The sequence below is a fragment of the Gastrolobium bilobum genome, unplaced genomic scaffold (assembly GCF_033153095.1).
Source record: "Gastrolobium bilobum isolate Gb01-03AN ecotype WA unplaced genomic scaffold, APGP_CSIRO_Gbil_v1 utg20198, whole genome shotgun sequence".
NCBI classification, from domain to species: domain Eukaryota; kingdom Viridiplantae; phylum Streptophyta; class Magnoliopsida; order Fabales; family Fabaceae; genus Gastrolobium; species Gastrolobium bilobum.
The window spans coordinates 1-16,216 of record NW_026897177.1 but is presented as its reverse complement, the minus strand read 5'-3'; the positions used below and the strand labels follow the sequence as shown (position 1 = coordinate 16,216).

At 35.4% G+C, this 16,216-nt stretch overlaps 1 protein-coding gene across 1 annotated transcript; it reads left to right on the top strand.

The window, feature by feature from the left end:
• The first annotated feature begins 961 nt into the window (after positions 1-961).
• LOC133304707 (aquaporin SIP1-2-like) lies at positions 962-8,521 on the top strand. Its single transcript, XM_061504759.1, has 3 exons — positions 962-1,608; positions 1,870-2,142; positions 8,209-8,521. Exons 1-3 carry the CDS (start codon positions 1,294-1,296, stop codon positions 8,356-8,358), a joined length of 738 nt encoding a protein of 245 aa, XP_061360743.1. The 5' UTR covers positions 962-1,293; the 3' UTR covers positions 8,359-8,521.
• The last annotated feature ends 7,695 nt before the right edge of the window (positions 8,522-16,216 follow it).

Below are 16,216 nucleotides of genomic sequence, written 5' to 3'. Positions count from 1 at the left end.
CTTGTAGTAAGTATAACCTTTCCCAAAAATCTTTTAATATATTCATATACACAATCTAACATGTTGAGATGTCAGTTCCTCCTATATAAGAAATAAAGTAAGATTTCTATTAAAATATAATCGAATATAATTAAGTTATAAATAATTGTAATTGATTAAATTTATATCTTTTGTTTTTCCTTCAAGGCATACTTACTTTATTTTATTTTAGAGTAAATACCTTTTTTGATCCCTAACAAAAAACACGGTCCCCACTTTAGTCCCTTACAAAAATAAATTAGTCAGTTAGTCCCTAACAAATTCAAAGTGAACCCATTTTAGTCCTTTTGAGGGACTAATATAGGTCTTTTTTGAATTTGTGAGGGACCACGATTTCAACTAAATGGGTCCACTTTGAATTTGTTAGGGATTGACTGACTAATTTATTTTTGTAAGGGACCAAAGTGGGGACCGTGTTTTTTGTTAGGGACAAAAAATGATATTTACTCTTTATTTTATTTAAAATAAATAGTATAATATAGGCCGGCCTGTAGGCTTATAAGCTCGGCCTTTTGAAAATGGGCCTACGGCCTTTTTATTAAACAGACTTTTTTAAGGCTCAAGCCCGACTTATTATACAAAATATACTAGGTCAGGTCTGGCCTGATGTAGACCGAGCCGTAGGCCCCTGTAGGCCAGCCCGACCCAGTTTCACCCCTACTTACCGTCAATGTCATGTATGCTTAACGAAATTAGTCGGATAATTTGAAATTAAGAAAAAATAATTTGGAACGAGAATGGTGTTTTATGCAAAATTATGTTATTTTAAGAAAAAAAAATAGATAAATTATAAATGAGAGAATGAATAAAAAAAAATATTAATTCCACCTATATATGTGTGAAAATTAAATGACACAAATAATATGATTTCAAAGGATAAACACTTATCACTGTACTAATAGAAAAACCGGCAGCCACATGTTAAGCCGCCACCTAATTGATTAATGATTAGGTGAATCACTCGCATTCTCTTCTTCATTCTCTATCAACACTACCCATGATTTCTTGATTCTCACCTCTTTCATACAAAGATCCCTCTCTCCCTCTCTCTCCCTCTCTCTCTCTCTCTGCTATCGTCAGTGGTCCATCTATAACTCCTTCCTGATATCATCAGACGCATCCCGAGGGAGAGAGAAAGAGAGTGAAAAAATCAAATCAACTAAAAAAAAAACATTTTCATTTTGTTTATTAAAAAGAGCAACCTTCTGTAGTTTTGGTGTTTCAGAGATCCCAAAAGGGTGAAAAAGGCAAAAGATGGTTAGTGCTATAAAGGCAGCAATTGGAGATGCAGTGTTGACTTTCATGTGGGTGTTCTCCGCCTCCATGCTTGGAATAGCTTCAACCTCCATAACCAGAGCCCTTGACCTTCAGCACCTCTCTTACAACGGTTTCCCTTATCCTTCTTTTCTCGTCACTACTTTCCTTGTCTTCGTGCTCGTCTTCATCTTCACCATCATTGGCAATGCTTTCGGTGGCGCCAGCTTCAACCCCACCGGCACCGCCGCCTTTTACGCCGTTGGTCTCGGTTCCGACACCCTCTTCTCAATGGCTCTCCGTTTCCCTGCCCAGGTTCGTTGTCCATTTCATTGTTCGCTTTTGTGTCCAAAAGGGTATTTTTTTTTCTTTTTGGGTGTTGCTTTCTCCTGATGTTAAATCAACTTTTTGGTTCGATATTCTCTTTCTTGCTTTTGGGGCTCTTTTTTTGTTTTTGTTTAAGTTAATTGTCTGATCCCTCAAGTTTGAATCTTTGGAGGAAATTTTTGAAGGGTCAATGTGAATTAATTAAGGAGTGTTTGATTTCTGAACTTAGAAGTTGTGTTCCTTGCATAGGCGCTTGGTGCTGCGGGTGGTGCTATGGCAATTATGGAGGTGATTCCTACGAAATACAAACACATGATTGGGGGACCTTCTTTGAAAGTGGACTTGCATACTGGGGCTGTTGCTGAAGGGGTGTTGACATTTTTGATTACTTTTGCTGTCCTTTTCATTATTCTGAAGGGCCCTCGTAGTGAGTTAGTGAAGACTTGGTTGGTGGCCATGTCAACCGTTACTTTGGTCATGGTTGGATCTGCTTACACCGGGCCATCCATGAATCCTGCCAATGTGAGTGATTACTTTTTTGCATTTATAAGTTTTTTTTTTTTTATTGCATGAGTTATATGTGTTTTTTGAATTTTGACACAACTAATTTGGGATAAAGGTGATATTGATGTTGATGATGGATGAATTTTATGTGTTACTTGTGTCAGTCTAGGTATACATTATATCACTTTATCATGAGGGTGATCTGAATTATTATCTTTTCTTGTCTTTCTTTTTCAGTAGTTTCTGGTATGCACCTCAATTTTGAAACTTTATAGTGTTAATTGTTTTGGTTTTTAATAACTTCTGCCTAGGATTTCTTGTTCTTCTAAGCATTCTGGAATTTAGATCTTACCACTTACCTTTGCATTTGAGAATATTATACTTTTCGATAATTCTGTTCAACTATTGAATATGTCTCTTTCATGTTTATGTCACATGTATCCTCTTCCTTCTCTGTCCCATCCTTATTGGTTACTTTTGTAACCTGTGTGCATAGTTGTTATGTGAATTTTTATTGAAGTCAGAGAGAAAGGGAGAGAGAGGCGAGAAATAGAGAATTATTGGAAGGAAGTAATTTTCTTTTTGTTTATTTCCTTCAGCCATCTGGCCTTCAATAACAAAGATTTGAAATGCTAGAACGGTAAAGACATTAAATGTTATCCATAATTGATACTCATGAGGATTAATTGATACCAATCTAATTTTTTTTATTGATGCACACTAATAAATGCCTAACATTCCTTCCCCGACTTGTCCTTAAGTCGAGACGTGGCGTATGTCGTGTGAATGTGTGGTGTGTGAATGGGTCAGGTGGATCCGGTTCGATTGGCTTAGGAGGTAGCGAGTTGTTCTCCATGGAGCAAAGACCCTCCAAATGTAAGCAAGCCGAGCTTTTGCATCGATGTTATCGGACAAACTTCTCGTCGTAGTAGAAGCAGAGTCCGTTGTCACGTCATTCCTGTATCCTTTCCTCTTTCAGGAGCTTGATAGGAAGCCATGTGCCAAGGGGGTTTGCGAGGCGACAAGGGTTGTTGGTTGTGGTGCTACCAAGGGTGGCGGTTGAAATGGCGGGCTACTGAGGTGCAAGTTGCTAAGTTGAGACTCATACATGCATGCTAATGTGAACACGTCATGTAAGTCAACCAATCGATGATTTAGTATAGCCATTCGAATTCTGAGCATCAATCCTGAAATAAATAAACTCCTCAAATTGTCAGGAGTAAAAACTTGCACTTGCCAAATTTGCATGATTATCTAGCACGAAACCCATTTGAGAAAGCTTGACGAGAAGGATTGTGGCATATTCATACTCTGACAGGCCAAATTGACGATGAATTGCGCATACAAATGTGTCCCAATCGGTTAGGAGACCGTCACCCACAAGGCCATGGTACCATGTTGTTGTCGACTCGTCGAGATGCATTGTAGTCAAAAGTAGTCAATCATCTGCGTATGTGTTTTAATATTGCAAATCGTGGCACACATTAAAATGGCTTACAGTTCGACCACCCGAAGAAAAGCACGGAAACATGAAGCACAGGCTATGGCCTTGTAATGGAGGTTCATTGGAAGGCGACAACCGCAGGTGACCATGGCCCAAAAGACCTAGTGCTAGGGTTGTGGGTTGGAGATCGACATTGAGATGCCCATCCCTTTTGTCAAATAAAGCAATGAGAGTTTCCACCATCAATTGTTTGTTTTTGAATGCAGTGAAAGAGGCTTGAAATCAGTGAAATTGTGGCGTAATTCTGCTATGGCCTCCTCATTCTCTTGAGATCGTGTCAATGGTATGATGGGAGTCACAACCGATGAAAGCACCAAAATGTTGAGTGACTTTTTATTGAAGTCAAAGAGGAAGGTAGAGAGAGGCAAGAATGATTGATTGGTTGAGAGAGACAAAGAGAAGAGAATTAGAGAATTATTGGAAGGGAGTAATTTTCTTGTTTATTCGCTTCGGCATTTGGCCTTCATAACAAGATCTAAAATGCTAAATCTGTCAAGTTTGATACTTCAAGTCTAAGACTTTTTCTTCTTCATTTTAATTGATCACAAAATACATACCATGGCAACCTGAGGTGTTGTCTCTTCTATTCCTCTGGTGGTCCTTTTTGTACTTTTGTTTTCTTCTATATGCCAAATGTATCAAATTCTGCATTAGATAGTGTATCAAGTTGTTTCGAATGCAAATTTGTAACATATGTCTGAATATTATGAGCCAAAGAACTGAAATAAAAGGGGAATATTAGTGGTCAGTTTTACTACATCATGTTATTTTGACAAATAAGAACTGTGGAATGGGTGTCATTGGGTATTCATGTTAAATAAGTGTGTGAAACCATCACGACCTCTCTGGAAAAGCTGCTTCAGAGCATTTTAACAGAAAGCTATCAAATTACAGCTGTGACTGTGTGGAATTCTTCTTTTGCCAGTTTCCCTCCACCATCCTTTGACTAAATAATCAAAATGATATTCCTTCTCATTTTAAAACTTGAGAATTTGGGACATAATTCAGACATTCAGTTAAGAGTAAAGTCGGCAGATGATTTGTAAGATTGAGGTATCCATGAGATCTTATTGGAGGGTAAAGTTAATCATCTGCTTTTTGTGGATACAAGGATTCTTCCTTCCTTCCTTTGAATTGCTGATAAGGATGACTGAATGTTCTTCTGTGTTTGTGGTGTGGGAGAGGGAGGGATATTTGTCTTAAATAAGAGATGGACAATCAATTTAAAAGTGGCTGAAAAGGAAAAACCTTTAAAAAGAGTTAATAGATCCTCTAGCAAACAAAAATAACTCATTCAGAATTAATCAAGAACTTCGTGTTACCTGTTTGTCATGTTAGAGTTTACCTTTCTTACATTTCTATTAGCTACGTATATGACAGAAGTTGGAGTTCAATACTTATATTATTTGAAATCATCCAATACTATCCTGACATTAGCATCTTTCCAAAGAGGTAGATAAAGTAGGATAGGTAATTACCCTTCCTTAAGGATATAATGCTATCTCTCACTCCATTAAACAGATCTTGTCACCAACTCCAATAAAAGAGACGAAAAGAACAGCTTTGAACTTTGTATTTCCGAACAACAACAACAACTAAAACCTTTTCCTACTAGGTATGGTTTGCTACATGAATTAACCGTCATTGAGTTTTGTCAAAAACTAATTCTTCAGATTGGTCATTTAGATCCAAATCATTTTTAATGATTTCACTTAGAGATTTTTTTGGTCTTTCTGTACCTCTAATTGCTGGGCTATGCTCTATTTGATCAACTCTTCTAATTCTTTTTCTCACATGTCCAAACCATCTTAGCCACGACTTTACCATCTTTCCGACTTTCTCTCAATAAGTGCTGAAATTCTATCATCTCTGCAACAGTTATCTTATGCTCTTATCTGTCCTTTATTGCCCGACATTCAATACCTTCAAGCATCACTGATGTTGTGGTTATGCTGTAATTTTTCCCGTAAGCTTAAGAGGCACCTTCCTATCACAAATAATGCCTAAAGTATTCCTCCATTTTATCCATCCAACTTGAATCCTATGATGTACATCTCCCTTATTTGTTCATCGCTTTATATGATAGATCTACCATACCTAGATTGTGTGTCATGTGGTATGGCATGATCACCAGTATTCACTTCAAAGCCACTGCTAGCACATGTCTTGTTGAACTTACATTCCATAAACTCTGTTTTACTTCTACTTAAATGGAAGCCATGGGATTCCAAAGCTTCTCTCCGTAACACTAGTGTACAATTTATTTTCTCTCTTGACTCTTCTACTAACTATATCATTTGTAAAAACCATGCAGAGGCACGGGCAATATGTTGACTAAGAACATCTAACCCCAAGAAAAGAAGATAATGGCTCAAGGTTGACCATTAGCGTGAAGTGTAAACTTATAGTTATAGGGAAATCCTGTGGCCCCACCATGTGCTTGCACACTGGTTTTCATCCTATTATACATATCCTCAATGGCCCAAAGATAAGCAACATGAACTCATTTCTTTTCTAGCATCTTCCACAAGACTTCTCTTTCATAGGCCTTGTCCAGGAGAGTGAAAACCATGTGTAGATCTTTTTGTTTCCTCCTATACCTCTGCATCAAACCTCGCAAAAGTTATATTAGTTGCATGTTTGACCTCCCAAACATAAAACCAAATTGGTTCTCTAAAATGTGAACCTCTTGTCTTAATCTCCAATTGAATACACTTCTTCATAGTTTCATAGTGTGGCTCATTAGCTTAATCTCTATGTAATTAGCACAATTTTATATATCTCCCATGTTCTTATAAATACAGATCAAAGTGCTTCTCCATTCATTTGATATTTTCTTTGACCCCATCATCTAGTTCAACTTTGTGAGCTAGGTTACACCTTTCTCCCCTAAGCACTTCCATACTTCAATAGATAATATTATCTGGTCCAACTGTTTTTCCATTGTCCATCCTCTTTTAGGGTGTGTTTAGGAGTTAGGAGGGAAAGGATAGGGAAGGGATCAAGGGGAAAGGAAGAATAAGGAAAGGAAGGAAAATGAAGGATAAACTTTTACCAGATGTTACAAATTCAAAAGGGGAAGGAAATGAGGGGTTATTTAAATCAAAATGATTAATTATAATACAAATACACAATTATACCTTTCATTTTTAAAAAATATTATAATGTATTTCTTTAATAAAATTTATTTAAAAAATTCAAAAAAAAATCTCTCTCAAAACTTTCTCTCTCTAATAAAAACTTTCTTTCTAATAAAACATGCAAATATGATTAAAATGTAATTTTGAAATTTCAATTGGGATAAATAAGCAAATTGAGTTTTATTCCTTCAAAAAACCCCAATTTGAGAGAACTGAGAAAAATGCTTAAGAAGAGAGGGTTTTGCAGGGTTTATGAAAAATCCCCAATTACCTTCCCCTCTTTTTTACAAGACTCCCAAACAAGGGAAAGGCTAAATTTCCCATCCCAACAAACAGTTAGTATTTCATTTACCTCTAATTCCTGAATTCTACAGTAGAAGGCATAATCTGCTCTTCTTTTTCGAGCACATTTGGCATGGTGCTAGAACCTTGTTCAGAGATGTTTTTGATAGTATCGACCCCAATTTGTTTCTTCTCTCTAATGATTAAAAGACCCAAGTCCATTAAAGTCGAATGTCCTTCATTAAATATCTTTTGAAAATAACCCTTCCATCGTTCGTTGATATTTTGTTCCATGACCAAGACTTTACCCTCTTTGTCCTTAATGTAAAAAAATTGGATCATTTCTCGGTTTGTGTGAGTCACCATTCCATATTTCATTTTATTTCTTACATGATTGCAATATTTGTCAGGGGATGATGTGCAAGTAACTTTCCTCCGGTGGCATTTCCACCTCCATTATAGTTTGGCTCTAATGTAGTTTGGTTGCTAATACCACTTCCTCCTCTTTTATGGTGAAAGATAGAGGATGAGACCATGGGTTGGTTATCTTTAATAGAAGCTCCTTGCTAACTTACTCCAACCTTTTTTGATTTGGTTATAATCGGTTGCTCAGCATCAACAGCTTGCTTACAACTTCATAAGTTAATATCATTTTGACTATGATCGTTATGGTTCATCTGTACCTAAAACTGGACTTCATGCCTCCTTTCCTCAACAATAGGATTAGATAAATAGAAGTAGAAAATTGGAATAGCTAAAGTTTACTAGAATGCCATTCTGTGATCGAAGTGGTCAATCCCCTTTTTGATTTTCTAAACTGTTTTATCAGTAACCAAGTAGGGGCTAGGAAGGCGGATTTCTTAACTTGGTCTCAATGTTGAGAAAAGCATTATTGTTTTTTCCTTTGTCCAGCCAAGGTGGTGTTGTTCATATGTTGACTGAATACTAGTCAGTAACTTAAGAGTAACTGCAATTGGTTGAGTCATTTTTTACACTTCACAATTTTGTAACAAAGAAAATTGCTAATATTCATATACTATTAACTCTTCTATCTTTGTTATGTGCATATTTCTGGATTCTTCTGATGTTAATTTCAGCTTGATCAAGGTCAGGCACATAGAAGCTAATGAATAATATGATCTGTTGTTGTCTATGCAGGCCTTTGGTTGGGCATACTTAAACAACTGGCACAACACATGGGACCAATTCTATGTATACTGGATTTGCCCCTTCACTGGAGCAATATTGGCTGCTTGGCTCTTCCGGGCTATCTTTCCCCCACCTGAACCAAAGCAGAAGAAAGCATGAAGAGGCATAATATATTTGGCTGCTTCATCTCTCAGCTTATAATAATAAAACGTGTTTTCTTAGGCACAATATCAGATGTTACAATGTTGCATAAATTCGGTATCCAATTAGAAAGATTCTATATAATTGAACTAGTATCTAGATTTGATACAGAAAACATGTAAGCGTTATTTTTGTTTTGTGTTTTGACTTTTGACTTATATATATATATATATATATATATATATATATATATATATAGGGGTAGTATCCTTTGACCCCGGTGTCAAATTTAAAATTTGACATCTCATCTGAGATTCGTTAGATCAAAATTTATCAACGACTCTAATTTGTAAGCATGTGACACTATTGATATTTTTTGATCTAACGGCTTTCAAATGAGGAGTCAAACTTTAAATTTGACACCGGTGTCAAATGATCTTACCCCATATATATATATATATATGTATATATATATATATATAAAATTATTTTACAAAACAGTTTTTTAAAAAAAAAAATAGAACACAATCAAATACACCTTTAGACCTCAAAGTAGCTAAACCTCTTTACAATAATAACAATGGGTTTTATTTTTCTTATGTTGCATGAGACAAGTTGTCTCATGCAACACACACAAAATGGGTGGGACCCACTAAAAAGGAAGAAAGAGAAAATAAAGAAGCGGGTCCCACTCATTTTTTGTGTGTTGCATGAGACAACTTGTCTCATGCAACATAAGAAAAATAAAACCCAATAACAATTGATTAAGATTTTTGTTTAAATATTATATTTAAAAAAATATTTTTACTCTTTTTATGAATTAGATTATGGCTTTAATATTTCTACAATAAATATAGATAAGTTATCTATATCCACTTTCAAAACGATATCGTTTTGTATTGAAAAATTAAAAAATTATAATTAGAAAGACTATTATAATTCTGAAATAAATTATAATTATAAAAATATTTTTATTTTATTTTCAAAATAATATTGCTTTGAGTTTAATGTAGATAATTTATCTACATTGAAGGCAGAAAAAATGAACTTTTACTAATTTTGAATGTGAAACTAATCTTATTCACAGTTAATTTATTTTGATAACGCGCGAGGTGCTTTATGTGATCTCATATTTACGATGACTAAGATATTATTTGATATGCCTTTAAAGATATCAACAAGAATTTGTAATAAATACAAGTACATTCAAAAAGTGATAAATTATTGCATTTTTTTAGGAAAAAATAAAAATAAAATTATAAACAATCGTAACAAACTTTCTGATAAAATTTATCATATCAAACTTCTCTTTCTAATTTCTTGGTAGCAATTAACGCAATCTTCAAAATACCTATTTAGTGGCGGGAACAAATAAGCATCCTCTGCAAACAATTCTCAAAGACTCTAATTTTTTTTTTTTTTTTTACTTATTATCTGGTTAATTCGATTCGAGTGACATTTTTTGAATTTTTTCGACTCCCAACTCAATCATAACTCTAAACAAACACTCCCAACTCAATCATAACTCTAAACAACAAATATGCTTCAGGGACGAGAGGCAATTTTGTTTGAGTCGAAATATTCACATCATCTTTTGTCTTTTTTATGCATAAACAATATGGACGGCTTCAACAACAATGATCAGATTTGTGCATTTGTGCTTAGAGATTATCGAGCTGCACAGCACGCTCTCAAATCCTCAGGTGAAGGGATACGTGTGCTCTACATCAATTCGTGGTCTGGCTTACAAGTGCTTCGCGAACCTAAATGTCCTAAGCAAGGAACGAGATCACCAATATCACCGAACTACACAAGTAACAACATGATACCTTTGAAAGTGGCGATGAAGAACTCTATGTTGAAGATGGGAGGGGAAGAGGCTAAATATGCAAAAGACAACTTCATTATATGTCGCAGACCCCGACAACAGCGTCGTCGCCCTCAAATCAAGCCCTCTCGGCTATCCATCATGTCTAATGCTGATCAAGACTTGTGAACATTGTTTTTTTTTTTTTTGTAGATTATTTTAGTCATCAGTCATCTTGCTTCCCAAGCTGGCCTAGTATATTAATTTTTATTTTTATTTTATATTTTTTATATTATTTTTAATAGCCATCTCTTTTCTCAATCCATTTCACATCATTTTATTGGTTAAATAGATTTTTTGAATGATTTTTTTTCTATACTATGTTGTTTAGATTTACATTGAATTTATGAATATTTATAGAATTATTAGTGCTGTTGATTGTATATTCTGTTTGGATAAATTTTTGTTGTCTTATTTTTTTTAAACAGGCCAACGTGCTAAACAAAACTTTTATTTTTTGTAAATAAGTCAAGTCACGGGCCAATAATTATATTCATAACAGGTAACAGGTTAATGACAAACTTAGTCTTTTAAGACCGAAACTCAGCTCGACTCGGCCCCGTTAACACCCCTACTCTCAAGAACATATATCGATTCGTTGTAATTTGTAAACCTTTAACTCAATCAGTTTATGATTTTATGTTACTTCAATGGCTAATTGTTAATAAAAGGAACACGGGTATAAAATAATTCTTCTATATTGTATTCCTCATCATTCAAGCCCTATATATACACAAGGGGATGATTCTAGATCCCATCATCAGTAACAACCTTCACAAACAAAGTAACAACCTGTTAATAAAACTAATCAACTTAATAGACTAATAGTAAATCTCCTAAGATCTTTGATATCAGTTGTAATAGATTTACAAACAACCAAATCAAATATAATATTCAACACTAATATTAGTAATTACGTGAGGTGTACTAATTTTCAGATTTTAGCATCTCGTTGCTTACGAAAAAAAAAACCAATATTTATTTTTTTTGGTAAACAAAATCAATATTTTTCTGTCAACGACTCCCACGCATGCGTGACAAGTGATGTCGGTGGATTGAGGGATTATGAGATGATAGGCTGCATTCAATTTTCAAAATAGGATTACCAGTGCTGCTGATATAATGATTGAACAGTTAATTCGACGCTACCTATCTTGTTACAAATCTTAATTGCTATTTTTTTTCTTTTTGGAAAAGATACTATCTTGTGTAATTTAATATGATTATATTATATGAGAATATTATAATTATATGAGAGTGCATCAATGATGGTGGATTTACATATTAATAATTAAGATATTCTCACATAACATGATTATATTATTTAATACATGAGAGAATCTATTTTTATATTTTTAAATTTTGTTAAAAGATAATATTTTTTGAAATTAATTTAAAAGATATAGATTTATAAAATATATTGGAAATATATAAAAACAGTAAACTTTTATAGAGAGAAAGTAGATTTAAACATAATAAAGTTGATTTTGTTTTCTAGTCAATCTCAAATATATTTGATATCTATGTAATTATTAATATACTATAAATAAAAATATAAATAAGTAAATATCAGATAAGAAGAATTGAATTAGTATATAAAAGTTGGATAAACAATAGATTCAAACATGATGAAATTTCGATTTGATGTCTATTTAAATATCAATATAAAATATACGAATAAGATAAGAAAAATGGAATTGGTCAATTAGGATTTAAAAATTGGATATAAAATAAATTTAAATAAGATAAAATTTATTTTATTTTCTAGTCAATTTGATATCTATCTAAATATCAATATATAACAAATAAATAAGAGCTTTCTCAGTCACGTTGGTAATCAAGAGTAAACTTCCAAAAATAATAGAAAATCAATTTCTTGAAGATTGTTTGATTCCTTATATTGAAAAGGACACATTGCTATAAAGATTAGCACAAATCCAACTATTGAAGAATTCAACACTACAAAACAACATAGAGCGAGACTTAAGTTAAATAACTATATTTTTGTAATAAAATTCTTTCAAACTTTTTATATTATATTATTTCATGTTGTGATTATTTTATATTATATTTATATTATATAATGTAATATTAAATTGACATTTATGTAATGTAATTTATTTATTGCGAGTATTTTTATTCCTTTATATATATTTTTAAGTTAATTATGAATTTAAAGGTATATATAATTAATTCGGCTTTTTGACCCTTTTGCCCCTCATTAAATAATTAATAACCAATTTGCCCCTCCTCTAGAACTATCCACCATCCTGCCCCCATTTAATCGATTAAGTTGCACTTTTAATCGACTAAATGGGCAAAACTCAGAAATCATGAAACGCGAATTTTAGTCGACTAAATACTTACCTTAATCGACTATGTTCGTTGCACTTTTAGTCGACTAAGCCCATTATTTAGTGGACTAAATGTCGCAAATCAGGTTTTTTAAAAATCCCCCCATTTCGCAAAGGGGGTTATTTTCAAACCCTAATCGACTAAATCACTCCATTCCGTCCCCTCTCTCCAACCAAGTCCGAATCTCAACCCTTGAAGGTGCGATTGAAGCATCCTTGGTTCACACTTGCGAAATCGACATTTAGGTAACGTTTTCTGACTTGCATTTGGTTTTAGGTTTAGGTTCTTTTTTTGTTTTCTCCATGCATTTGATTTCTGTTTGCGGTTTTGTGGATTTAGGTTAGGGGTAGGGTGTTAAGTTTGTTGTGAGGGTGAGGGTTAGGGTTGATGTGGTACCTTAGGGTTAGGGTTAGGGTTTATGTTGCTGTTTTGTTTGGGTTGTAGTGTTAGGGTTGATGTTTTTATGTTAGGGGCTAGGAATGGTTTTTTGTGATGTGCTAGGGTTAGGGTTAGGGTTAGGGTTTCTATTTTAGGGTTAGGGTTAGGGTTTGGGGTGCTGTTTTTGATTGGGTTTGGGGTTTACGTTTGCTGTTTTTATGGCATGGTATAGGTATAGGGTTTGTTTTCTGTTTTATTTTAGGATTAGGTTTTGTTTTTTATATTGAATTTTAAATTTTTTGATATTGTTATTGTTCATTGATATTGTTTCCACTTGCATTGTAGGTACAGTTGTTCCCATGGCTGGCCGTAGAAGATCGTCTAGCACTGGAAATGAGAGACGACAGAAGCTACGACAAGACCGTCCGTCTTCGTCAAGGCCACAGGAGGAAGAGCCCGCTCCTGTCGACCTCCCATTCGGATACTTGTTCGAGAATGACCCCGTGGTTCATGAATCATTTGTCCGTGACTTTGTTAACCGACCCATATGTGGGGCCAAATCACTTGATACAGCCTTTTTTGAACAAGAAGGTTTTAACATTATGAGGTGGTTGGAGGAATCACATCTTAGGACCTTGGCTGAACTGTCGTGTTCATATTCTGAGCTGCATGTACGGGCCTTCTACCATAACCTCAGCTACGTACAGGGTGAGCTGAGGTCTAGGGTCTGCGGGGTGGAGATCATCATAACGGCTCCGGTATGGTTGGAGTTACTGGGGTATGACTTTGATTCTGCGCAGACTGTGGAATATGACGCAGACAGCGGGACCATACTTCCAGGATATACACGAGGTGATGCCGTGCAGGAGCAGAGAAGAGTCTGTGGGCAACACATTGCCTATACAGTGGGGTTGCTTACTGTGGAGTCTCGTATACTACACTATGTCATCACCCACATTCTGTTTCCGCGAGCGTTCAATCATTCCAGGGTGTTGGAGCATGACATTCCCATCATGTGGGCTATCCGACATGGTACTTCGGTGAACTGGAGGCACTACATCTGTTGGATGATGTATAAGGCCAAACACAAGGGTGCACTTCCATTTGCTTGTCTTGTTCAGAGGATATTGGAGCATTTTGATGTTCCCATGGGTAATGTGACCTTGAAGAAGACCACATGGTATAATCATAAGTTTGGAAAACGTCTACTGGAGCAGTGAAAGATGACAAAGAACCCCCAAACAAGAGTGTGGCAGTTCACAGGTGCGGCTGATGTTGAGGTTCCTGATGTTGCTCCACTTGTACACATGGTTGAGCCCGAGGTAGAGGATGATGATGACAATGATGATGAGGGTGACCAGCAGGAGATAGCTGAGCCTGAGGGTGGGTTTTCATTGCATGATGTCATGAAGGGCATAAACGCCACGCTGAAGAAAATAGGAAAAATGGCGCTGAAACACAAAAAATGGAGGAAGAGTCACGTGCAGAAAGGGAATGAAAGATTTAGACATATACAGGGACGGTTCAAGGGTGTTGAAGATAGGCTTGCTCGTCTAGAGCTTGGACGAGGAAAACAGCAGGTTGAGGATGTTGCAGGACAGGGGACTGCTGTGTCAGACGAGGATGAGGAGGAGACGGCGTCCGAGGAAGAGGAGGATTAGATTTAGGGTTTATTTTTTTTACTTTACGTTTGTAGTGTGTGTTGTTATGTAATTGACTTCGGTCTTCATATTTGACATTTGTAGTTTATGTGATATTATGTTTATGAGCTGAACTATTTAATGTTCCCATCATGTTGTGAACCGTTTACGTAATTATGTCATTTTTCTTGTTTACCAAATGAAGGAACATGGTAATTTTACATTCTTGTTTTCAATTTGTGTCTAATCACAGTCCAACGGGTCTAAAATGTCCAATGAAATTCAGAACAGGTGCTCATAAGAGAGTTAAATGAAGAACACAAGTTTCGGGTACCCTAAACCAAGATTTATGCAATACATGTACATTCATGGTTTATAACCGCCACAATACAATTTTGTACCTGAAAGTGTGTTCCCCAAGTCATTATATGCGTGTACATTAGTATTCGATCGGTTCCGTGCCAAAAAAATGCGTGCAAAACAGAATGGGGTGTCAAAACCACTTATTTAGTCGAGCAACCTGTGCTGGTTTAGTCGACTACACAGTTTATTCGACTAAACCAGTACAGGTTGCTCGACTAAATAAGTTGTTTTGACACCCCATTCTGTTTTGCACGCATTTTTTTGGCACGGAACCGATCGAATATCAATGTACACGCATATAATGACTTGGGGAACACACTTTCAGGTACAAAATTGTATTGTACAAGATTCGTATGCAATTGGGTACGTATTGCTAGAAACCGTTTGTTAACGCTCCCCGAAACTTGGTGAATTCATTTAGGGGTAATATTAGTATTAGTTATGAGTTTCAATCTATCAATATGGACCAATGTTAGATAATGAACTTAGAAATGAAAAGTCAAATAACATAATGAGTTATACAGTAACACAAAGTAACATAAAAATTCATAACAGAATTACATGAACTCTTACAAAAGACCTTAAATACATGCACAACATTGGTTTAGGTTTGTCTAGTGCTCATAGGACATGTACGTTTATTGTGACCAATTTGCTTGCAGGTGCTACATCTAGTTTTACTGCTTGTGAGCTGGGACTCAACCCAATCCATTTCATTCTGTATCCTTGAAGACTTGGGTCTCCTTGCACGAACCAAAGATGCATTTGGGATAATAGTTGGACCATCTATTTCTGGGATCAACAACTCATTACTCATTGGAAACCAATGTGCAGCATAGACCTTCTCAATTTGTGTAATTGAGAACACAGGATCGACATAGTCATAGTAGTTCAATTTTTCAACCTTGCACACCGCTAGCACATGACTGCAAGGAAATCGTCTAGCTATGAACCGTCCACATTGACATTTACGATTTAGCAAGTCAACCCTCATAATTTCGCCGGCATCATGCGTAGATTGATTGTAGGCATCCTCAACTTCAAACAACTGCAAGTCTCTATAAAAAACACGAACACGGAAACTGACAGTTAACTGATCATTCTTTTGTAAGAAGGCCTCAACCTTTTTTGCAATTCTCCATCCTTTTTCCTTTGCTTTTTGGATCTTTTCACGTCTCTTGACAAAATACTCAACAAGTCTACTTTGCGTCATCTTGACCAATGCAGTTACTGGCAAATTACGTGCACCCCGTAGGACCTTATTGATACACTC